General features: G+C 39.2%; 1 protein-coding gene across 4 annotated transcripts in view; it reads right to left on the reverse strand.

Annotated features, from left to right (window-relative positions):
- LOC128536245 (neuronal PAS domain-containing protein 3) overlaps positions 1-27015 on the reverse strand; it is a 237705-nt gene that overhangs the window by 81916 nt on the left and 128774 nt on the right. For 3 of the 4 annotated variants that reach the window (XM_053510425.1, XM_053510426.1, XM_053510427.1), the window contains one exon: positions 24850-24932. In XM_053510425.1, the coding sequence (XP_053366400.1) occupies positions 24850-24932 (83 nt within the window). Of the gene's footprint in view, positions 1-10582; positions 10673-24849; positions 24933-27015 lie in introns of those variants that run through there. The other variant, XM_053510428.1, reaches the window with a different exon arrangement.

A 27015-nucleotide genomic window follows, 5' to 3' on the forward strand; every position in this document is an offset into this window, starting at 1 on the left:
CTCTGACAGTCTTCCTCTGGTACTAAAAAAAAGAAATCTATCTATCTTGGGAAAGATGAGTACCATGTAAAAACCATGAATGTTTGGGCAAACCAAAAGACATTGTTAGGAAAAAGGCTGCTTTTCATTAGGATTAAAAGTTAAATCTTCTGTCGAGAAGAGCTTTCTTTTAGACAGACAGAGATTTAGAGAAAACCTGCTGCTTACGCTATGGTACTGATTACATCAAAAGCTTAAAAAAAGAAATATTTTCAACAGAACTTACTTCACAAATATTACTAAGGTATTTTTATTATTATTATTATTATTATATTTTGTTTTCTTCTTGAGAAAGTGGGGGAATTTTTTTCCCAAAGAAATACTGTTAAACAATGCTGTTCATTTTATAACATCAAAATCAGAATGCTTCTAACAAGTAGAGTTTTTTGTTGTTTCTTCAAATGCAGTTTCATTTATGCACTAAGCACAAACAGCATAAAGGCACTAAAAGCCAGAACAAAAATGGACGCCATTTACTTTGTGTTCGTGCTATGAAGGAGACAGGCAGTGCGTGGGCACTTACTTAGGCAGTGCGTGGGCATACTTATCTCATTAACTGTACAATCCGATGGCATTACCTTGTAAATGAAAAAAAAAAAAACAATATATGGAGAAGGGTCTTTTGTTGTTGCCTCTGTCCCCCAGCAGACAGGTGTGTTGATTTATTTATTGTATTTGTGCATTCCTGTCTTTCGTGGAGGAACAAATGTGCCGACCGCAGGAGAGTTCATTGACAGGCCCTTTGTATGGCACAGTAAAAAATGAGCCACTTACTTACAGCCCATCCATAGGAAATCGGATGCAATGAGAATCAGAATGGAAGTGCTCCCAGCGCTGACGCCTTTACAGACAGAGGCTACACCAGAGCGCAGGGGAGGAAAATCAATAAAGGATAACTCCGTTTCTCTCACGCACAACTTAAGATTCAGCAAAAGTTTTGTCTGGGGAACTTCGCCTGATATGGGGCTCGGGAACGAAACCGACATTAATCATTCCAGCAAGTGCTACGTTGCTTTAGTACAATAACTTGTCGCTGGAGCCGCTTTCCCACCTCGCTCCTGCACATAAAGCCGATCACTCAGCGTGCCCTTAAGGGCCAGATAAACAATCACCAGAGTCCCATATTCTGTTAAATCACTGTAGCCACATTAGTCTGAATGGAGAGAGGGGATCTGAGGAAGAAAAGGAATCGCTTTGCGCCGGCCGGGCACAGATGCTTATCACACATAGAAGAAGACATTCGTCTTTTGTCTGGATTGCCCTTGACACATCCTTAAGGGAGAGGAAGTCTTGAACTTGTCTTTGTTTTGAAGAACTCTCGGACCTTGGCAGTTTAATTCGGGGTTAAACACTGCAGGATCTCGCGAGTATTTAAGCATTCCCTCTATCTTTGATACTCATCTTCTTATAAAGAATATATTCTATATATATATAAATATCTATTCAAAGGGCTTCCTCTGAGCGAGAGGGATAAGTGTGCCATTGTGATCACAATGCCCAGGCTCTGATCAGAGGATAGCACACACCAAAGCCCTTAGCGCAGTCAGAGAATACCCATACTTACCCCCAGCTCATCACACCCTCATGTGCCTTACAATTAACTACAAGTCTAACGGCAACTGACATACTTTGCATTGTTCTATTTTGTATTATTATTATTTTTTTTACCATGATGCCTTATCCTTCCCCAAATAAAACAAAACAAAACAAATAAAGTATGCCATGCGAATAATACCCACAGAGCTCCAGCGGCAGTGCAGGCAGTAGAGTTAAGGCAGTTTGAGAAGCATATGGGTATTTATAGACCCAAGTACCTCAGAGAACACATTTAAAACCGCAGTAACTGCACCCAAAGCCACATTATGAGCCAATATGAACCCCAGTAAAAGCTGCCTGGTGTTACTCATGTGACCCATTATGGACAATGCAGGAGGCACATGAGACTGAATACACAAACATGCAATGCCTTAGTATCGAATGTTGTTTTTTCCTGAGAAAATACCTTCAGCTTCTGTCACAGTCACAGCATGCGCTCGCAATATCGTGCTCTGATTATCGTGCTCTTCTTAGTTGCATATTAGATGGACAATTCACTAGCTGGACGGCTACCTGAGCTCGTGATCAAGTTTTTATGTGCAAACCAAATGTGTGTATATGGTCTGTAGCTGTATGTTTAAATGTGAATTTTTTTTTTTTTTTGTACAGTGATGGGATTCTTGTTCTGGATCCTATGGCTCGCTGCACTATCCACATCAATCAAGGTAAATTGTAGTAGAGCATTTAATTACATGGATTAATTAACGTGAAAAGATGCTAAATAATAGAATCAGAATGTGGAAATGATGACGAAACTGAGCAAAATAAAGTTTAATGCAAAGGCAAAGGCACAAAAGGCAAAGACAAAAACCTTTTCTGCTGGCGCAACATGTGATTATAAAGGTCGAGAGAAAACAAAGACACCAGCTTCTGAAACCTTTTACATGACAGAACATCACATCTCATACCCAAATGTTAGCCGACTACTTGTTGACTGTGTGCTATATTATAAGCAGTCGTTCGAAAATTTGTTTAATAGTTAATAAAGTAATTAATACAGCTTGCCGTGTTATAGCTTGCATCTCATGGCAATGCATTAGTGTCATGTTTCTTTAACATAAAATGTGTTTACTCTCTTTCCTTCTTTTTCAGATCTGATATTAACATGTTAAATCTCCCATGTTACTACCTTTCTGACTTCTCGTGGATCTGATATAAATCTCCCACATTGTCTTTCTCATTATCTCTCTCTCTCTCTCTCTCGCTCTCTCCTTAAACTAACACTTCCTGGGTCGTCTCCGGCCGGACATCTATACACCTTCTCCAGGATTTCACCAGGACATGTTAAACGGTATATCTTTTTAGTAACAGATGTACATGACAGCTTTGGCCGAAGTTATAAAAACTCTGTGTTTTGCTGTTAATTAATAGAGACATTTCTGACAGACAAAGTGTTTGACTGTGTCTTTTGTGGTGTCAGTAAACTTACAGAAGGCAAGCATATTGGAATTTGGGAAATGAATGAACACTTTGTTCACTTATAAATATCAGGAGTGTTCGAGTCAAACTGGGACTTTATTTAAGTACTGTATGAGACATGTGGCAATAACTCCTAGCTCCTAGCTGACTCCTGACTTTCTGTAATGTGCACGCGGCGATTCACGACTGCATTGCGCTCTGAGCCACCTCGGCCAGGATCGTCATTCTCAGACATTCTGATTCTCAAAAACATTTCATCACGATAATTAGATGTTAGTATAATGATTTTATTCTCATGGCTAATTTGTTCTATCATGAAAAGAAATGTTTTCAAAGGAATAAGGAGTTGAAAATCTGCATCTGAGTGACAGAAGAGGCCTGTTAAAGCAAGCAGGGGTTAAGGAGAGAAGCGCATGTACAGGCCTCTCCTGGGAAGAGTGTGCAGGCTCTGCGATAATGAGAGACTCCTGTGAGACACCTGAATTCGAAAGAACGTGTTAACATCTGCATTACTCCGATATGAAGATTACTGCAGAGCCCAATTCGGAATTAGTATTCTCGAGAACACTGCTTATCTTTAGCTCACATTTTTTTTACTTGTCAGACAATGAGTTCGATTAATGAATGTTAATAAAATGTCCTTTTCTCTTTTGTTGCCCAATGCCGTCATCACATATGCTTTTTTTTTCGTGCATGGAATGTCATAGCTCTACTAGCTGTAAAACTGTTATAATATTTTATTCATCATTCATCAATTCATTTATTTATTATAAAAGCACAAAACTGTAAGATACAATTCTGAAATGTCCATTTTTGAGTCAGATGTCATAATTATGACTATTTCCATAAGTTAAACTTTATTTAAGCAAGTTAGGTCGTCAGGCATTCACTAAACATTTAAATGTGTTAAATGTAGGATGCAGGTCGTGCTTTTGGAGGCTCAGACCTGCCTGTCAAGGGCGTGGGTGACTCCTACTTATAACAAATGTAGTGACAGGCTAAGATCAAGGGCTGCACTGACATTCTCACTGCAAAGGTCAATGTATGGCGAGGCCGGCGATGAAGAAATGAGCACTCTGCCATCATTGCCAAGGCAAAAGGTCAGAAACAAGCTGATTGGTGATAGAACTATCAAATTAACCAATCAATACACAGCTGGGATAGGAGGAAGCAGGCCCTCAAGGGAGAGGAGACAGGCTGGACCAAATGCCAAGATGTCAATAGCTGTGCGCCGATACAGCCTGGAGGAGAGGGAGCCTCTCCCATAAACACTACACCACACACATACACACACGCACACGTTTCTCCACATGCTTACTTTATTTTGAAGTTATCCGAATGAGCATTCTAATGCCAAACACAGAAATGAGTGTGCTAAATATAATGTATGCTAAGTTGAGTGTTAAGAATAACGATGCATTGTAAAGCGTGCCATAAATCTTAAAAGAGAGACGTTTTGAAAATAAAGTCATCCTTATATTGAGGGATCATTTTTGCTCATGATGAGGATAAAGCCTGAGTGGAAATCAAGTCGCCTCGCGAGGTGTCGAGTGTGTTGCCGGACGTGGAGGACGGAGATGAAAAGACACAAAAGGACGTAAGTAGGACATGAGAATGAGCGCGCAGTCGGGCCGCTTCGCCAAAAGGGCTTGTAATCCTCTTCTACGTTTACAGCGGCGGCTCAATATCACTTCAATTCCCCCATGAGTGACTGGCTGCTTTGTACCTATCTCCTGTGGAGACGACCTATTCACATAGCAGCCTCTCATCCTGTCCTCCTGCTCCCAAATACCAGTTCCCCTTTAGACCTCAGGGGCCATTGAGAGATGAGCTCGTCTGGGGATTAATTGAATTGTATTAGCCACGTCAGTCAAGCTGAAGTGCCGCTGTGCTCCAGGCCACCGTGCTGGGACGCGCTGAGGCAGAGGGGGATGGAGTCACACACACACACACAAACTCACACAGGGATAAAGTAAGGTGTGTGGAGATATTAGTGAAGGACAGAGATTGACTAAGGAACAGTGTGCTTCGTCAAATAGGTTTGCAAACATATGCAGCCATCATTGGATCACAGAACTTCTCCAGTGTTTATTCTCTCTCTCTCTTGATATGCCTTGCATCTTTCAAATGATAATTAATCAGCAATTAATTCACCTCTTCCCATTACATGCATGGTAATCAGCAGGTCAGGGTAAATGATGCAGCGCTGGAAAAAAAAACAACAACATAAGTACAACACTTGACATTCACATGTCATACATGCATGGCCATGAAATCTATAACAACAGCCTTAGGCCTGCTGTCTGTCATCTTTCTGTTTTAGGAACGAGCAAGTGGCATGTGTGCTCTACATATGTTTTATTATCCGTAATAATGTCCTGAAATTTTCATCAACAGGATGCATTAGTTAACCAAAAATGTACATGTTTTCTTAGTAGATTAAACACATTCAGTTAAAGTGACCAATCAAACAATACAGTATAGTACCAGTAGGAACTCAAACTATAATAATAGAGTCTTGGTTTCTACAACTGCAACAAAATAAAGCAATATTCAGAGAACTAATGAGACCGAGTTATAAATACTGTAGGACAAAGATTACCCAGATAATGAAATATTTGTGACTCAGTTCTGGCTCACCTCTACCACAATCGTCTGGCCCACATACCGTACCGTACGGAATGATGGCCCACTAGCGGTCCACTCTCAATTACCAAATGCTAAAGACACACCTGAACAATTATTGCATATTTATAGAGTCTACTATTTTTTAAAACAATTTTAAACAACACTTAATTACACAAATTATCACCTGGGCGAGATAATATTTAGCAGTGAGGCAAGTGGACCAACAGCGTCACATTTTTGCCAAAACTATCCCTCATCCAGGTGCTACCCGTGTATAAAATCAGGGTGTCCCAAAAGTATCCATACATAGGGGAAATTAACTGATGATTGGATCACAGTTTCTTGGACTGATCCCTGCAGCTCCGTGTAGTGCCGTTAGAGGTCCCCTGGTCTAAGCTAAGTCTGTAGAGTATTAAGTAACACAGATCATTTGAAGAAAGGTGCAGCTGAAGATGCACCGGATGCATTAACACAGGATCATTATGAGTGAGAGAGATAAAAGAGTCTCACTATGTATGGAGTCTTTCGGAACACCCTGTAATTCACTTGATTATTCAGTTCACTCTGTTTCAGAAGTGACACAGTTTAAAATCACTATATGTCTAATTTATCATTTTCTACGTAATAATGATGCTAGACACGTGTTACTCTAGAGCTCTGATGGATTACTGCTTTTACACACTCAGCATGAAAATGTTATTTACAAACACATTTTTGAAACCGCAGATCTCGACAATGAACGCTGCATCGTTTAAATCGTTCGTGTGGTCCGCGTTTTTTGATTCTCTCCCCAGTGATGCAGCCTCTGATTTTCCAATTCTACAGCTCTGTGAATTGAACGACTAGCAGTTCAAACTTCCAGAGCAATTAAAGGGCAAGTCGAACACTCAGCGGCTCCCTCTCTGCCTCAGCTGGGACTGTGTCAATTTTGGATGTAATTAATGATTCTTTCAAGCCTAATATTCAATGCAATCGTTATTCTGTTGACGTGCTGGAGAAAATATGATGCATACATTTTCATTATGCAACTTATCCGGTATCCAAAGGGAGATTGTTCAAAGCGAAACACTCAATTCGCAAGTGTCTTGATATTTGTTAAAATGTGCTGTTTAAGAAAAACTGAAGGCAGTTTAGTACTTCCAACATGTTCCTCAATTAACAGTTGTATAAATTAGACCATAAATTGTGTAAATCAGGGGAGCGAGATAAAAGAATTCCTAATGAGGAGCTACGAGAATATGCATGAGATCCTCAGCAGTAATCTAGGTTTTAAATAGCAATTTAGATTTTTGTAATTTTTATGAGCTATTTATTTCTAGCGGGAGCTAATGAGTCTCAACGAGTCCAATCTAAAAAACAACAGGACTTCTTTTAAGAGTGAACTACACCATTTTTATATTTTTTACATAATTTATCATATGATCTATTTATATATATATAAAAGAAGGATTTTGTCTTCACATTACTCAAAACTCGCTCTTTTAATGATCTTAACATTTTATACATTTGAGGACCCGAAACCAGTCTCAGAAAATGTCTGTCTGTATATCTGTATGTCTGTATGTCTGTATGTCTGTCCGGCCAATTTTGTCACAGCATCATGTAAAACTGCCTGGACAGAATTTAATGAAACTTTGCCAGCCCTTCAGTATTTGCCTGAATTTAAATCTGTGCCATAAATGAAATCATAATGTTGAGTAGAAGGGACGTTATGAGCATTTTTTTGCCAAATTGCCTCATAGCAGTAAGTGCTTTTTTGAATGAATATAGCACCGGCAAAGGATACTCAACCTTACTCAACAAAATTTTATTTATTTGTATTAATAAAGTTGGGCAGAGAGTTCTTCCGTACAGAAAGACAGGCAGACATGTACGTCAGCTTCATCCTAAAATAATATCATATCTGATTACATAAAAGCTGACCAGCTTATTTTTAGCTTTAACCTTTTAACTCTTTCTAAAAACTCTGTAACTATAAACGAGGGGTCCTAGCGCTGTAGTATAACTACACAATTCCACTTATTGTCTTTAAAACAAATGCTTTGCAATTAAATTTTAGGGTGTTGATGAAAGAGCCATTATTTAATACTTAACCGACAGCAGAACCACGCTGACTGAAGAACTCACAAATAGCAAGCATGTCCCAGGCAGATTAGTGGCTCTGATAATAGGGCAGGCATAGAAGGACGACATCGAGAGGACATAAAGTGTATAGAATCCATTATATCTAGAAAGCACCACACTGTAATACTCCATAATCCTATTCCTTAGCCCCATGAATAATTTTTGGTCTTTTATATCCAGAATCCTGGGTGCAGAATCCAGGCTCTAATGTTTTGAGGCACCAAGCTGAGATGTCAAGACCATGATGCTGAGAACAGTCAAGCGTCTGTTATCATAATATCACCTAACACATCGCTTCTGATGGAGCAGGATTACTGAACTCCTTTTAAAGCAGCTTTTCCAGGTAGAAAAAAAAATTTGAGATAGTGTCTGTACTTGTACTTGCTGAGAAAAACCACACAGCTGAAGAGTTCACAGAGTAATGATAGAAGCTGCCTGGACTTTGTCAATACAGCGAATTCGTACAATAGATAAAAAATAAAAAATAAAAAAGAGATAAATCACATGTATTTGTACAAGTCAATTGAGTCGTTTTTTAGATATGTGTGCATTTGTTCATAGCTTATTCTTATTTATCACTTTTCATCACATCACAGCTTGCACAAACTACACAGAGCTAAAAGTATAAAAGCATGAAAAAAGTTATAAAACAAATAATAAAGCAATTTTTAACTATATAAATTAAAAAATAATAATTAAACCTTAGGTACAGAATGTAAATCTGTAGGCTGTGATTGAAATGTTAAGAAATGTTTACATACAAGGGTCATTCAAGTCAAACCAGGACTTGTGAGAAAATTTTCCAATCAATCGAAAAAACGATCGACATTTACAGAAGACATTTACTTCAAGCACAATATATCGTTTCTGTGAACATTCAGTGAGTGGAACGCCTGATCCTTGAAAATTTATTGAAAACAGATAACTTGTTGCCAACTTTTAGAAGAGATGCTTCTGTCTTTGGAGACAGTATACATAATCAATAGACAATCAATAACAAACACCATTTGCACATTACAGGTACTCTCTCAGGAGTTACTGCCACATGCCCCATACAGTCCTGACCTCACTCCAAGCCATTTCCAATTGTTTTGGCCATTAAAGGAGTTTAATCCGTGAAAGGATTTTTCTTTTTTTTTTGTATAGGAAAATATGATGGTATGCTCATATCATACTGTATCTAATTACAGAGTAGGTGTTGTTTAGAGGTCTTCATGCTGAAGCTTGAAACTTGGACATGTGTTGCAGACACTGAAGGCATAACACATATTATCAAAGGCAATGAGAACATTTTTGATAAGAAAACTAACGCTGAACATAAACTGATTGTTTAAAGATTAGGTCCAGGTGTATAATAAAGACAGCAGTAGTTTGAACAGAATAGGACAAGTATACTGCAGAGTTTTCTCACACATAGTGCTTAACCTGGATCACATCCTGATTTGCAGGTTAAGGCGAGTTTGTTTGAAAGCACCGTTTCTGTTTGCTGGTGTATCACATAAAGAAAGACTGAAGCTGAAAGACTGAGACAATAAAGTTATTCATGCTTTCTGCCAGTAGAGGGCTCCTTGTCAACAGACACAAAATCAGGAAGAAAACACTGACTCTGTGGCAGCAATTGCATCTTTGCATGAATATGGCAGAATCAATATGTGAGAGGTTTTGCTGAAACACTGTAGAATTTCAGCATCGGATATTTTATGGAGGGATAGGATATGAAGACGTGATATTGATATTGCGATAAATCTAATTCAATGCCATTTCGGATGATGTCACTCTATACATCAAGTTCATGCTTCTGATCGTTTCATCAGCTCCAGCTTTGAGTGTGTCTAAAATCTAACACATGCATCATGTATGATGTAATGCTATTTAATATCATAATGGATGCACTACTATTGGCTCGACCTTTAATCATATTTTATTTAAAAATCAAAACTGGCCCAAAACTTATGGGTATCTGTTGAATTGTCAGATTACATACAGATGTGTTGTTTACAGGTGTCAAGGCTTGGGGTTTGGCATTCTGTTATGTATACACTGAGTACACATTGAGGATACTTTTATAAATGCTAAATAAAGATTTAAATCAATAATAACAAAAATGTATACATGGCCCATCCACCATACAAGTCCTTGGTGCAACAGACATGAGAAATTAACACTGTAGAATGTGAACGTTGATTTAAACCTTGCAGTTGGCACAACACAAATCTGCTGTTAGAGATAATTAATCAACACCTTTTGACTAATCAGATTGATACATTACATACTGAAACAGCAAGACAATATGATATTGATGTAGCACTTAATCCTAATATCAAATCATATTACATTACAATATGGTGTAACAGTAATATAATAAATGCTGAATAATAGATGATACAGGTTTTCATAATGCGTCTTAAAATACCCCGAAATCAAAATAAACATACTAATATGTTTTGCATGCCGGGAAAATGCCCTATTTTGTATTTGGACTTATTATTCGGTTAATTCAAATAGGGAGTCGGAAAAAAGAAGATGCGTACATCTATTCCAGTCCAAGAAACACCTTCATGCATGAAAGAAGAACAGGCGAGAATCAAAAGGAAGTTACAGATGAGGAAAAGATTACAGTGGTTAAGCTGTAAGAAAACAGGAGCTAGAATAGGCCATGTTAGCATGCTCATGTTAGCATGCACGTGTAACTTCCACGGACAGAGCGCTGCTAGTGCACTTATACCATGGTGCGGATCTACTCAGTACACTGGGTGTCTGTAGCCATTTTCTTCACCTTCACTCTCCCACGCTGCAGCTCCAACCTCCACCTCAGATCTTCCACAATCTTCATGAATCTTTAACGATACCCATCTGCACACACGCCCTGACTCGTACACATACACGCATGCATGCGCGCTCGCTTCTGAATGTCCAACAAGCTCCATATGTTTCTTACTCCGACCTCTGAGAAAGAAGGAGCGTGCTCAAGATGCTGTGAGAGGTAAGGGCGGTGTCTCCCCGTGTGTGAGTGCATGTGTGTGTGTGTGTGTGTGTGTGTGTGTGTGTATGCAGGTCACAGGAGGGAGCTATAAAGAACATCCATGTACAGTTAGGACATCTCTTTCACTGAGGTCTTCCAGAGATTATGATTCCAGGGCGGCAAGCTGCATTTGTCTTCATTTTGTCTGACTGTCTTCATGCGTTATTATTAGCGGCTGTCAGAGCACAGGGAAGGGGGTGGGAGCTAGGGGCTGTACTCGGCTACACGCTCGGTCTCACAAAAACACACGCACACAAACACGCAGACAAATAAACACTGAACAAGAGAGAAGGATGGAATCTTTGCACCTTTCCATCGCAGATGCCCCCCTTCAGATATACGTCCAAGTCGCACTGATGAAGGTCAATGAGCTCTTGTGCTGTGATGGCGATGCGTGATCAAAAGTGCTCACTCCCTAAAGCCATCAATTTTTTATGGCCTGAATGAAATACATCCTGTTTCTGACTCGCTGGGGCGATTGAGACTAACACCCTCATGCACCACAGACATGGAATATTAACTTGCATCATTCTCTCTGTGTGTAACGGATGCTGCTGAGTGCAGGGTTACTTATGTAGGCAGGAGCAGGATAAATAATAACTACGAGGCTGAGGCACATAACCCTGATTCCAGAGAGCCGCACAGCGCTAGTACAGGTGTTACATAAGGAAAGCTAGTGACTCTGTGCCTTCAGTGAATGTGCTAGAGTAATCACGGCAGCTGAATGGGAACAGAGCTGGATGCTGTGTGTGAGTGAAGACGAGCAGCGAGAAGATCGCTCAATGGTATAAATATTAAAACCTTTTTAAAAAAAAAAGCTATTTATTTTTTTGTATTTGTGAAAAATTAACACGATATGCTTTTTACATAAGATATTCATATATAGAGAGATGACATATGAAAGGGAAGGCCTACAGATCTTTCATGGAAGAGGGAATTTCCTGCCATGGTCTTTCTAAATGATCTCAATCCTTCTATCCAGAAGCCACAGTGTTCACTGAACAGTAGTCACAGTCACTAGTTCTCTTATCTAAACTGAACTATTAGAGACTTGGGGCTCATGTGTTAAGACAAAGCTCTCCATCAGCAAAACACCAACAGTGAGAATATCTTTGAGGGGATTAGTGCTCATCACTGAAGTACAGTTCATTGATGCCAAGGTGCATTAAAGCTGCTCTGGTGACACGCCATGGCCCAACACTTTCCTATACACCAGCAAGCTGGTGAGAGGATCATGAGTACCAAAGGCTCACCCATGATTGCGGGGACCGAAGACCAGGCCATCCAGTATGATCCCACACAAAAGCCAATGCAGCCAGCACCCAAGGAACCCAAGGCTGCCGTCTAAACTCCCCGGATCCCAAACCCATCCTGCAGCCAAGGGATGCGCCAGACAAGCAAGTTCAACCCACCAAGGTGCCATCCTACAATACACAGCACTCAAAGGATGCAACATCCTGGTGCCAGGCAACACAGCACACCTCCACATATTTCTTATTCATGTCAATCTAAAAGCGCTCCTTTTGACAGCAGAATTTTAATAAAGACCTGAAGCGTGGGGTTTTAATTTAAAGCTGCTAGATTTACAATCTTAAATCTTGAAAAAGTAACAGTGACATATAATACTAGTTAATTATAGTATATTTTAGCATTAAATCTGTCCTCTTGCACAACATGTCATTAAGGCCTAGGACTTACAGTACACAAATTCCTTAACGACAAGCTGTGTTACATTGCTGCTCTGTGAAGAGCCTCGATAAGACATGTGTGGAATGAGTGTTAAATAGCCATTTGGTTTCAAAATATCAAACCTGTCCTCCAGTTTAACAGCCTTAACTGCTATCACAAAGATCAACTCATTCCCAATGCTAGGATGATCAGCCCCGATGTTAAACGGATGTTGAGTGCCAGTGAAAAAGCATTGAGAGTCCATTTCGCTGCTTTCTGATGGTGTGGAACGTCTTTAACATCCAGTAGTTACAACAGAGTGCTGCTTCTTCCCAAACCAACAGGGCCTTCGGTCTCATCTCTAACACTACAAAGCTACTTATTCTTTACAACTCCTGGCTGACAAATTCAGCCTGCAATAAAACAGCACGCAAGGGGGGGAGAAGGAAAAAAAAAAAAAAAAGAAGAAGCCTGAGCAAGTCTCAACGACGCCATGACAAACAGTCTGGAAGCCAGATGCTATCTGCCTGATGCTTGACAGTGCACAGATGCAGCTTGCTTTTCCCTGCCCTTGTTTTCATTTGCTTTATTTCTCGCTCATTTCCTTCGTTGATGGATCAGAGGAGTGACCCGAGAGCTGGTAGCACACGCGGATTCGCGGTGTATTTGCATTTTACACCTCATATACTGTACCGCGTGCTTTTTATTGTAGAATAAACACAAGCAGGTTAACAAGAACTCAGACTCATACTGCATGTATGAGATAATACAGCTATACTGTATATGAACACGGCTGTATTAACTATCCCAAAAATACGAATACATAAAACAGTGCATTCAAAGTACTAAATACGAATAACTTACAGCTATATATAAAAACAACAATGGCCTGAATTAATTTGAGGAAATGATTCTTTATGAAAGGTTTTTGTTTATTTGGCAATAGTCATCATTAAGAGAAAAGTCCGTAAGCGATCCTTCACTTTAGATCTTGGGTTTATAGCACTGTCTATACACCATACAGCGTTTCTGTAATAAGCCTGCAGAGCTCACAGTCAGACATAATGACATTTAACCAGAGATAGACACTGCCTGATAATCGATACGCATTTAACAGACAGGTCAAGGTGTCTCTCTTCACACATACAGTAGATATTCTCTCCGTCTCCCCCTTTCTCTGTTCCCACTTAACACCCGACGCTGTGCACTTACTGAGCTGAAACGTCTCATTACGAAAACATTCCTTCGTAAATACCACCCATCATTATTACTGCTTATTATAACATTACATTACTACACATCTGTACAGTACACACAGAACATTTTCACTCGCATATATTTATTTGATTGACCTTTTGTACATTTCATTCTTTTGCACATTTTATTCTTATGCATATATTCTGCACTTTTTAATTCTTATTTTTCTATTTGCAGATTTCAATTTCATATAGTTGTCTTGGACTTTTTTTTTTAATTGAATTTTATTTTCATTTTCCCGATCACTGGAAGTCCTGTAAGCATTTCAACTGCATGTCGTACTGTGTACAGCTGTGTACGTGTCAAATAAAATCTGAATCTCCTGCACGGACTGTGCACGTCAGTTGTGCTATGACGTTTGTTTGACATCAGAAGCTAGAAATAAAAAGAAAGAAAATAGAGAATAAGTGTGTGTGTATGTGTATAAAACAGAGAAAGAGAAAGAGAGAGAGAGAGAGTGAGAGAGAGAGAAATAAAAAAAGTGCTTTCTATCTTCTTTACAGTGAAGCCACTTATTAATCCACATGTTCACGAGTTATAATGAAATTATTCAATGGGATCAAATTCCTTTGGCGCGACACAATGAGGAGCAGAGAAATGAGAGGATTAATTTCCACACTCGGATTTGTGCTCACTATTTGGAGATGGAGGCTTTACATTTCTTCCCCCCCCCCCCCCCCCCCCCGTCATTAGGAAGTCGGGAGTGGAGCTGACGCGTCGAAAGCTTTCTCCATCCCGGCTGAGGTTAGACTCTATCAATCCATGTCCTCTGTTCATGCTGGAATTTTGCCATTTCAGAATAAAAAACCTGAACACCTTTATGGATGTTCGATGGATTAATGAAGCTATTTGTGTTTTTATTTCATTCGATTTAAAGAGGTTAAAAAAGAAGAAAAATAGGAAGTAAAAAGAGAGAAAAGAGGGACATGAGGAGGAAAAAGAAAGAGAGACAGGGAGAAAGAAAAGTGTCTCTTTTGGGAAGTTGGACCTGGTCTGGTCTCCTGGCCAGTTGAAATTCTACCGTTATTTCAAGGTTGTTATCTATTTGAGATCAACAGCGCAGGTCAGGGTTCATGGCTGCCCCGGTTCCCCAATCCTCCCAAGACTCCTGATTGACAGCAATCAGCATCTCGGCGGCATCGCTCGGGAAACAAAGTGAGGGTCAAGACAGCGGGCGATTTGGTCTGTCATTTTTAATTATCCAAATGATATTCACAGACAAAACCTTTCCCATCCATCAGGGCAGCACATTACCATAGACAATGTTTGTTTAAAGACTGGCCTATAAAATCAAACAATTATGAATGCAGACAAGCCTTGCTATTGACTGCATAAATAATAAGGCCGTATTTTTTTCCCCTCCCCTTCTCCCCATCCGAATTCCCATTGCTAATGAATCGCTGGCCCTGCACCGAAAACAGAGACAGGGATCATCAAAATGCCTGGCTTCACACTGCCCATTGACCTTTTTTCCCCTGGATTCTTTAGCGGCGTCCGGTCAGGCTTCCACCGGAGTGTTATTGACAGGGAGCCGAGGATAAAGGCTGCAGAATATACAGTAGAAAATAGGTCCCCCCCCGCATTAACATGCAGGCTAACGTACCCAAAGCAACATGCCAAAGGTCAGTAAGGGCTTATACATCAACAGCCGACGCCGAGTGCTAAGAAGTACGCCGTGAATACATATCTGCATGCTGCCGTGTCCTTAAGCGTGCTCCATGTCCTGCATTCAGCCGTTCCACCGGAGCTGTGTGTGTAACTGGAGCAGCTGCCGCACACCCTCTGTTAATACCTGTGGCCAGTTAACACCTGCAGCCTGGTGACAAGAGAGCTCACACACACCTGCCTGCACCAGCCACCTGGAGTCACACTCACACGTTTACACACACACACACACACACACACACACACACACACACACAACACGCATGCTCAAGCACACTGTCTGCTCATACATGTGTGAACTGAGACAGTGATGCATGAGTGGACACACACACACACACACACACACATACACTACTTGACTTGGTTTATCTATACACTCTAGATTTCACGGTTTTCACCAAAAACAGGCATTCTGTATTTTTTTTTTTTTTCAAAATAAAGACAATTATTGGATCATTTTGTGACCTAAACTTTGCATCATCCACCGGTAGAACAACAGTAGAAGATCGACCTGGTAGGACCTTACCAGTGTGACCAATAAGGCAGTACTGGTAGTGGATTTAATGTGTTTTAATCTTGGTATCAATACGCCTGAGATAGGCTATTAATCCTAATCTGTTCAGATTAACTGTATGGCACTTTGGATGAAAGTACCTGCCAAAGGAGGAACTGTACATGTTGCCATCTCAACAGTTTTGAGATCCTTTTGAACCTTTTATTTGATCCCAAACTGACCATGAAATCCTCCTGATCACAAAACATCCAATACACTCTTATCCTTACTCTCTCAAACATATACTGTATATAGTGTATATAATAATACAATTCCATTTTAGGACCTAGGTGGCAAAACGATTTTCAGAAACTATGTTCTTAATCTTGATAAAGTACTGTATGGCATTAGACTGTAATGTTAAAATACAAAATGGTACTAAAAAGTTCATTCTCAAACATAAATCATAAGTACCAGCTTAATTGTACCAAAATATAGGAGAGGTTCCCGTCCCATTTTCTTTCTCAACAAGACCCAATCTACAAATTTGAAGTGTTGCTGCAGCTTTAGGAAGTTTGAACTCCTTCCATTAGTTCATGCCTCATCAGAATGAGCGTTGGAGAAAAGGATCTGCTCAGTGTGCACCCGGTCCTGAGTGCTGCTGTCTTTTTCACAAGAAAGACATGTGTTGAATGACACAGAGGCGTGACGGATCCAAATATAGAGTGAAAAAGCGCCGGATGGAGAGGATGAGTGCAAGAGGCTCATCGGTTGGGCTGGACAGCATCATAAATGATGGTCTGTCAGGAACCTATCCAACCCAGAGATGAGATCAAGTGAATTTTGGTGTGCGTGAGTGTGTGTGTGATGTAGTTTGCGAGTGTGTGTGTGGATGTGTGTGTGTGCGTGTTTATGGATATGTAAATTCTGCTCCCATTATGTTATGCAAGCTAGTGAACCACGGCAGGAAGAGCGCTGACATGTTTGCTTTCAACAGCAAATTAGTCAACAAAGGAGAAACTCCAGCACCACTTCGACAGCTGATCTAAATAGAGGGGCTAAAAGCGCAGTGTGCTGACCTTCAGCCCACTCAAATGGACTCTTCTCTGCACCTCTGTGATGGACATGTTACAAAACACGTTTTTCTTCACATCCACACGTCCTGATGGAAATAGAAATATGAGACTGAAGCTGACGGAGTGGATAGAGTGTTTACAATGTAGTGATATGTAATATTCATTACAGATTCAAATGTAAGTTCTCACTTTAAGCCACACAAGCAGTCCTGGCAGGTCACACTCATCATTTAAACAATGGATCCGATAAATCCAAAAATGCAGTAATGCTTGGGGTTTTGCTCTGGAAGGCGGCGAGCAGTTAGTCAGCTGTATTTGGTGAGGTCCAGAAAAATGAAGAAACCAGATGCCTCACTTTAGCAGTTTTAGCAGTTATTGCTAGCACTGGTATGACTGATGGTGTCAGCGCTCTATATGCATGTACAGAGGAAAAAAGTCACGAGAATTCCAACGTGAAGGTTCTTGTTCGAGTCACATGGACAGATCGTTTAGAATACGGTAATAGATAATATCCATTATAGATTTAAATGTAAGTAATGTTCTGTAAGTTCATGCTATAAGCCACATTGTTTCAGATATATACAGCATCAGTTCCATTTCATACTTCATGTTTCCATCATAATGCTGCTGTCAGGCCCGCATGCAACATATCTTTACACTTTTATATTTTATAGTTTACAATTTATTGCTGTACTATCTGTAAATCCTGCATTATTTACAGCCTTTTATTTTGGTAACTAGGTAACTTGGTTATTATTTTATTCTGGTAACTTTTGTAAATACTTTACATTTTCTGCCTAAATTTGTATAATTTATTTTTATTTTATATATAAAAATATATTATTCTTATATTACTATGGTTGTAAAAATATAATTTTAATTAAAAGTATTAAATAGAATTTTTTTTAATTTAATTGTACTTTTTAGTGCATCTTTTTTTTTGGTTATGGACAGTCATATAAGCATTTCAATGCATGTCATACTTTAGTTGTATAGTTGTGTATGTGGGTATGTGGGAAATAAAATTTTAATTCAAATATATAGATTTCTAGGACCGCATACGAAAGTGACTCATCTCAGACTGGCAAAAAAAAGAGAGATCTGAGTCGCATTAGAATAAAAAAAATCGGAATTGATTCATTTCAGGCTGGTTATGTAATATACAAAATAATAATAATAATAATAATAATAATACAAAAAAATGGACAATTTATGCTTCAACTAAAAAAATATTTTTTGTTTCATCAAATTCATTTTTGTTTGTTTTTGGTTCAATTTATACTTCTCCGTATTGATGTGTCTGTGTACAGCAAAAGCCTTTATGTTACTAGGTGTCAGTGACATGGTGTGAAATTTTATTATTAAGATTTTTTATTTTTTTTATCACATAACACAAAAGCCTAAAAATGTGCAAACATATAAATGCGCAGGTTCTGTACGAGACGAACTGTAACGAGCAGAGTGTGATAAAGCACAGCGCCTTTCTGAATGGAACGAGTCCAGAGCAGGAGAAACTGCACAGGGTGGCAGTTAAGGAGACTGAACGCACATAGACATCTATATATGTAGGCATGAAGACACATCCACACGCACACACGCTCTCTTTCAATGAAATCTGTCACACACTAGTGCACATAAAGCCTGCATATGAACACACATAATAGCACATGCACACACACACACTGTCTTTATAGAAAACCCAGTGAGTGACGAGGGGGTGGGAAACACAGTTTTGTCTGGAGACTCCACACAAAGCCTTTTTCCAACATTTTCCCAATTAACGTCTACCATTAAGTGGTCTGTGCAAATCCAACACAAGTCACATGACATGCAGTCAACATCCAGCTGACGGACGGGGATGATGAGTATGACTGTGCTGGGACGTCGCTTCTTCCTCATACACATTTCCAGGTGAAAAATGCCTTAATTCTGCGCTCTTTCCTCCAAACCGCCTTGGCGTGTTGTCAGCCGCTGGAGGAACGGTGGAGTGGCGATGGTGGTTGGTGCGAACCACAAATCAACCTGTGATTACAGACTGTGACAGCTGCACACACGCAGCCTCAAAGACACTGCCTCGCTCCTCCTTGATGTTATGCAAATGTAAACAGCTGTCATTTCTGAAGCCGTCGTCACCGCGCTTTCCGCCGATGTGGAGATCGAAGGCTTCTGAAAGCGACTGTGCATGTGTGTGTTTTTAATCTGAGCCCCATTATCACACACACGACACTGAGTCGGGAACAACAAAGGTGCCAGGAACAACAAACGAGTAGCGGCCAGAAACAAAGATACAAAGAGCAATGAAGTAAACAGGAGTTGATAAAAGATCAGGCCTTGAGATCAGCAGATGTGAGGTGTATTAGAAGGTGTTTGGAGTCGCCTCAACTTTCTACAGGTGTGAGGATAGAAGCTCACATGCACGCATGCACGAGCAGGCTAGCTGTAATTAAGCTTCTGGATCGACAAAAGCCATGCTCTATCCTTAGAGAAAACAAATCTCCTTCTTTATTCATCCTTTATCATTAAAACACATCAAAAGCAAAAGCTGCTTTTATAAGCAACAAACAGCATGAGAATTAATCCGTCCTATGCACAGAGACACAAAGTTCTGGCAGTTTATTTACTGCACCTATTAATAGATCAGATTTGCAAATTGCTGAACATCTACAAGAAAGTAAATTATGTATATTTAAATTAATTTATGCTAGGGGTTTTTTTTGTTGAGAAAATTAAACTAATAAAAGAGGAATGTGATCTAATCAGGATCACTTTTTTATACATGGTCTAAGATTAAGGACAGATGATGTTTATTCTCAACATCTTTACCACTGCCAATAAGATGAGGCTGAAGGACTGATTTTTTCCCCTTTCTTGATCCCTCTTCATCTTCTTCATATTTTTAAAGTTATGTTTCAGCTAAAAAGATGCATTCCCCATACTTTCTGTTTTTTTTTTTAAACAAATGCATAGATTTTATGATTTACTTAAAAATGAGAGTTGGGTAAATTGTACAGTAGGTGAGTTGGTTATGTGGGGATTATTAGTACAGCTAAGGAAGTATGAAAGAATTCAGACAGTTTAAGTTATTTGATAATGAGCATATTATTTTGTATCAAAGAATTTTTATATCATATTTAAAAAAAATTACATACTATACATGAATATCATTAATTCCTCTATAAATGTTTTAACATAAAGTTTTTATTATTTCTACCCCAGCACTGTGGAATAACTGATTCTGATTTGGTCAGATGTGTAAATGCATTTTCTCAGCATTTTTAGAAAATATTTTTTTTAAAAATCGTTGTAAATAAATACTGTAATTTTTTTTTAATGGATTAAAACAACATGATTTTTGATATGGTAACATTTTGTCCAAGGACATGTTTATTTGGCACTTTGGAAGGAGTCTCCAGTGTCAGAGCTTTAAACTTTAAAAACATTTCTGACATAGTGTCCAGACAAAGGATTGTGCAGTTTCTCAATAACAGGCATAGCTGCTTTTTTTTTTTTAACTTCATAAGAGGTGTGCGATATGACAATCTTTCTGTCAGATTTCTAGAAGGCATTGATTGACTGATACACATTATGCATCACAATTTATATGGGTTTAATGAAGAAACTTAGAACAAAACCTGTTTAATGAAACTTTGTTTAAAGGTCCCATATTTTACTATAATAAAATGTAATAAAAAGGTTGACACAGGTCTCAGATGTTCCCCAAGGTGTGTATGTGAATACTTTACCTGAAATATCCCATCAGATGATGCATTTTATACCTAAATGTTTAGTTTATGTCACTCCCCCTTTAGATATGCCAATTAGTCTACATACACGAGCCACTGCTGAGCCACACCCCACTAGAGAACAGCAGAGCATGCCAGGGCAAGGTATCTTATTATATAAGGTCACATGAGAAAATCTAATTGGCTCTTAAAATCCTGGAAAAGACGAAAATGGAAAAAGGACAGAAAGCAGGGAATGTTTTTGTCTTCCTTTTTTGTAGGGTGCACACTAAAGACTAAAATGTGAATTTTGCATAATAGGTTCCCTTTAAGGTCTACAAAAACCTCTAATTTACTTAAAAAATGTCAATGCAAACAAAAACAGGTGTTTTGTCAACCTGAAATGATATATTACACTATATGGCCAAAAGTATATGGACACCCAACCATGTGCCCAACCATGTGCTTTTCTTCACCCACCGCTAATTTCCTTTAAAGACCTCCATCTGGTAGATTCTGGAGCATGTCTGTGATGATTTTTAATCACGTGTTGGGTGAAAAGTTCATCCCAAAGGTGTATAGTGGGGTTGAGTTCACCGCTCTGTGCGGCTCGAGTGCTTCCACTCCAACCCTGGCAAACCACATCTCCCATGGAGCTCCCATTTCAGCTCAAGATATCCATGACATCTCAGAAAAAAACATAATAAATGTTATACTGCATTGTTTATCGTAACTGTTATTGTAATTATTTACTGTATATTGCTTTGGTGTGAAGGGAATCCTTTGGACCTGGTAACAAAGAATAACCACCCTGTCATTAATTATGTTCCCATAACATCATGCCCCATTAAGTTTAATTCCTAACATAGCAAAGGAACATTAGTGACATCACACACACAAACAAAAAAAAAATCCCATGTGTGTCCATGTATGTGCAAACTAATGTCAGGGCTCTAACCATACCCTCTGTTCTAGCTGTACACACCTAGAATGGCTTCATGACAAAGACAGTCTACATTCAGACCACACACACATTTACGTTCATGAAACAAAAACATGGAGATCTTCATGTAGAACAAGATGCCATGTAAAAGCAGCTTTATAGGAGAAATATCTTTGTGTGTATATTTCTGCCATGACATTAAACATTGGATAGTGGTGGGAAGAGGGAGATTATATGAGTTAGAGAGAGAAAGAGAGAGAAAGAGAGAGAGAGAGAGAGAGAGAGAGAGAGAGAGAGAGAGAGAGAGAGCAGCTGCCTCCACACAGCTTGCATGTTAAATCAACTAACTGATTATCTGGGATGAAAAAAAATTGGTGGTTTTTCAGTATTCAGTGCATCTCTGGGTAAACAAAGAACAGAGAGCTTTCTGTAGCAATCCTTTTCCCTAAGTTGGCCAGCACGTCCGTCCCAGTAACAGCACAACTGAGAGTAGGGGGAAAATGTAATATATCTGCATTATCTGCATAATAAATTATATCTATGGGCATAAAATATGCAGAGGGGACTTTGTGCTTAATACCCACTTGGAATCAACCCTTAGGCAGTCATAAAGTGTGTATGTGTGTGTGTGTATGTGTGTGTGCGCGCATGCACGGGCTTCGCACACTGACCCACACTTCCCACTACAGGTAAAAACCCAGAGTGCAACACATCACCTTTCTCTTTATTAAGCTCTATCAAACATGGACTAATCTGTCTAAAATTAGAGGCACGCTCAACAGGTAATGACTGCCTCGCATCCATTATTAGTTCATTTTCCCCAAATCAATCACTAGCCGAGCATGCTTTTTTTTAAATGTCATCCTAAAACTTTTTGCAATCAATTAAGCTGAAGATTAATGGGGACAATTTGCCAGGAACAAGTCCTTCCTTGAAAAGGCCACGCCTCGACAGACTTCCAGGGCTGGTATTGATGTTAATTATAAATTTCCGCTTTCCTGTCAGACACTTAACCTGTCGAAGAGGGAAAGAGCGGCGGCTGTGCGGGGACCACGGCGTGCTATTTAAATATTCCTAATCCGCTTTCAGGACACAGGTGACTGGTGTAAATTGCGCTTTCTGTTCTGTGTCATTTAAAGGAATCTGACAGGACACCGGTGCTCTGGTTCAACATTTTTTTTTTCTTTTTCCTGTAGTGAAAGGGATGAAAATCCCCTCCCTCGGCTCCCCCGAGCGCTTCTGTCTACTTGTGCATCGCAGGTAAACGCGCTGAGGTGTCACTTCTAATTTACCTCACGTTTAATAGCATGCAACGATGCCACATATGTCTGTCTCCTCTGTCCCCTGTCACACGGTATCTGTTCTACGGCGTGATTTCATAAAACATTTCATTCCCTGAATGAAAAATGCAGCTTTTAAATGGAAATCAAAGTAAAACAGTAATATGTGTTTGACCTCGGAGGCGTTCAAAAAATACAAGAATAGAGCACAGCCTGCGCTGCATCAACACGGGGTAAGATTTATCTTCGATTAATCTGCAGGTCCAGCACCAATGTTGTGAAGTAATCAAATTTAAACCACATCAAATCTCAAATAATGACAAATCAAATCAAACAAAACACTTTCATGCTAACACCATATCACTCCGACCGAGCTAATCTCTTAAATTTAACTCGTCAGAATAGAAAACAGGACACACAGAAACAATTTAGCTTAGGATTGTAGCACATATTAAAAAATGATCAAACTAGACAAAACTACTTAAACAGCCTGGCAGTAAAAAGTTTCAGCATCCACACCAAAACTTATTTAAAGATGCAATATTTATGTAACACGCAAAAAATGCAAGAACTGCAGTTTAAACAGCATGTGGGTTTCAAATTGTAGACCTGTGCACTCATACCGTATGCTGTATATGGGCTATTCCCTAAAGATGCTTACCTCTACATATCCAGGATTCACGCTGAATTCAACTCCCCCATTCATTTCTTACGTCGTGTGCACAGTTAAACTGCTAAACCTTCCGTTAATCCTTTAAACCCAGAGCATTTTTGTCCATTTTTTTCCTGACTATGTTTTAATAAATATATACAGGCTTTAAGATTGTATATATATGTGTCGAATTCTTTTCATAGGGACCAATGTTGACCATTGTATTTATTCACATTTTTATGGCCTTGGTTGGACCTTCGGTCAACATTCACATGCGCATTCGCACACAATGGGCAATCTGGGAATGCCAGTTAACCTAATTGGTCTGTCTTCGGACTATGGGAGAAAACCAGAGAAAACCCACGAAGCATGAGGCGGGATTCGAACCCAGAACCTGGAGGTGCTAAGAACTACACCACTGTGCTAATATAAAAAAATAAACAGGCACATAAGCAAAAAAATTGCATAGACAAATATAATCAGCTGTTTTATATGGTTGTTTTTGGTTGTTTCTATTAACAAAAAATAGTTCGACGATAGAGTTCTACAATTTTGTGACGTCATACCCATCTTCCAGGAGCTGTAAAATGTATGTGTTTAAAATGTAATGATAAATATGACGTATCCAAACACCCAACACACAGTTTGACAGTTTGACATCTGAAGTCTCCTCTGTCGACACACACACCTGTAGGACGTCCATATAAAGATTTTTCACCCATGAACATTTTTATTTTATTATAAATTTTTTTTATTGCTTATTCATGTTGTGTTTCTGGCACATATCTGTGCTGCTCTAGAGTTAGGGTTAACAACTATAGAAATGTCTTTTTTATACAGTAGTACGATTTTCTCCATAGAGAATAAGCAATATTCTTCACAACTACAGAGTTTAAATATCCTTCACCAAAGAGACAAATAACACAAAAGGAACAGATGATAATGACTTAACAGTATAAAATAATAATGATAATAATAATAATAAACTCTTTATTAGAATTAATTTTGAGAGAGCTGTTCTATTATTATTATATTATATTATTTTATATTTTTCTTTCTGCTGCTTTTTGATCTGGGTGCCAATAATTCTAGTGCTGACTCTAAAAGGATCCATTATAATCAGTAACCTGGTGCCGTTTTATAAATGACATGCTTCATAAATAGATTTGCTTTATGCTGATGAGTTTTAAGAAAGCTCCGGCACTGTTATCTTCGTGTGCATGGGAACATGTGAGTGTAAAATAGACCGACATGAACACACTCACCTGTAGGATGTGGCTGCCCAGGTGAGGCTCAAAGATCTCTGAGGCAACTGCACTGGGGCTCCTTCTTCTCTGCGAGCCAATAGCTGAGGAACGGAAAAACACAAATCAATTGCGATGCGTGGTTTGTCTGTGAGTGTGAGCGAGTGTGGGTGTGTAGGCGTGCAGATGCAAGCATGTCCCTACTTTAGTTCTTCCAAATGAACTTGGAAATGAAATTTGCCAGTGTGATTTAAACAGATATGGTAAACTGCTGAACAAACACTTCTGCCCCAATAATACTAAGCCCCTGCTACTGTAAATAGACAGATGCAAATCACAGCTTACTTATGGCTTGTGTCCATGCTCGTGTTGCATATTCATCTAAATGGAGCTCTGCAAAGCCTGCTGTTTATATGAGGGATAATACCGGCACAGTTATTCAACGGCGGAGCACCCGGAGAACTGCACCCTTAGGGCATTTTTTTCTCCACGTTTCCACTTTAAAGCAGACTCAGGCACTGAGAGTGGTGTAGCTAAAAAAAATGGCCTGGGGTGATTTCAAACTTAACAGACCTTGTCCCACCAGAGCTCATTATTGAGAATTTTATAACAAAACTCTGTGTACTTAATTTTCTGAGCTTATTCAGGCGTTTGGATAATGTTGCTGAATTAAGTGCAATTAATGGTGTAATAAAAGTGCTGAATGGCTATTAAGGAGACTGAAAGACCAGGAGCAAACAGAGCTGTGTGGAAGGGAATGCAAGCAGGGGCGTGTAGGGCAAGGGGGCAGATGGCAGGGCCCTGGAGAGGGCAGAGGAGCTGAGGATAGACTGTGGAATGAGAGGCTTATGTCCTTCAGAGCGGCTTGGGGAAAACACTACTATCCCCTCTGGTTACGCTCTCAGCACTCCACCCTGAGCGAAGCCCGGAGGACATGCAAGGCCAGAACAGCACGAAGTACGAGCAGGGGACGAGGCGGAGACACACAGAGCAAGCGGGTCAGTAGTGGCACTGCAGGACAGAGAACAAACAAAGCACAAGCAGCAGGATGGAGCGCTAACTCACAGCAGAGGGAGCTCTTACACCCCGAGAGAGAAACCATGGGCAGAGAGGGCGAGGGCAGACACAGTTCATACTTTGTGTGTGTATGTGTGTGTCTATACATTTTATATATATATATATATATATATATATATATATATATATATATATATATAGGCACACACAAACACAGCTCTGTATTATACAAAAGTCTTAAGCCACCCCTCATCTGCAATGTGTCTAAAGATACAATTTTAAAACTGGTTGTTTTTATAACAACCTCAGCAGCAGCCTCATTTCCCCTCTCGTCTGTTTTAGCATTCAGCATCACCAGTATACTAATCACCGGCCTGAACATCTGCCATCATCTGCACCTGTTTCTCACTGGTTTATGCTTTAAGTTAGATGGGTTTTTATGCTTGAATGATTCATAGGTCACTGTGTGGCTTAACGAACAAAAATATTCCAGTGAAACTGGTCAGGTTCAGGGACTGGACTGAAAATAAGACATGCATGATAGGTTTGTTTCCCGAACTCGCTCCACAAACTGAATGCTTTGGGTTGAGATTTATTCAGGGTGAATCATTTTTGTTACAGCTTTATAAATGTAAACTTTTGATTCTTCATTGGATGAAAATATGTTTTTTTTTCCTTCCATTTCAGAGCCAAACAGAATATAAGCTAAATAAATAAATAAATAAATAAATAAATAAATAAACAGGTTATGTGAGAGAAAAGTGAAATTAACTCACAGGTCAAGGAAAATGAACCCACCAAGCATATAAATATAAACCTCATTACTGAACTCAATCCTTTCCATTTACTTCACTCAGAATGGAAATGGGATGTTCTGTATACAGTAAATTGATTATTATGAAGGTGTAATGTTATTTTTTCATTTTATTACATACAGATAATATTATTATGATTAGAATATAATTATGATGTCATATATTTAAAGTTCTTTCTATCACTATTCTGTACTAAGATGCCTGTTGGGATTTTGCTCATTTATCCTTACAAATCTTTGGGATTGTGATATTTTAGATGAACTCATATGTACTTTTATTTATATATATTTAGCAGTATGATTGCATAAATATATATGTGCTATGCTTTGAAATAGAACAAATCTAACATGATTTA

This window comes from Clarias gariepinus, chromosome 13 (assembly GCF_024256425.1).
Source record: "Clarias gariepinus isolate MV-2021 ecotype Netherlands chromosome 13, CGAR_prim_01v2, whole genome shotgun sequence".
In the NCBI taxonomy this organism is placed as follows: Eukaryota; Metazoa; Chordata; class Actinopteri; order Siluriformes; family Clariidae; genus Clarias; species Clarias gariepinus.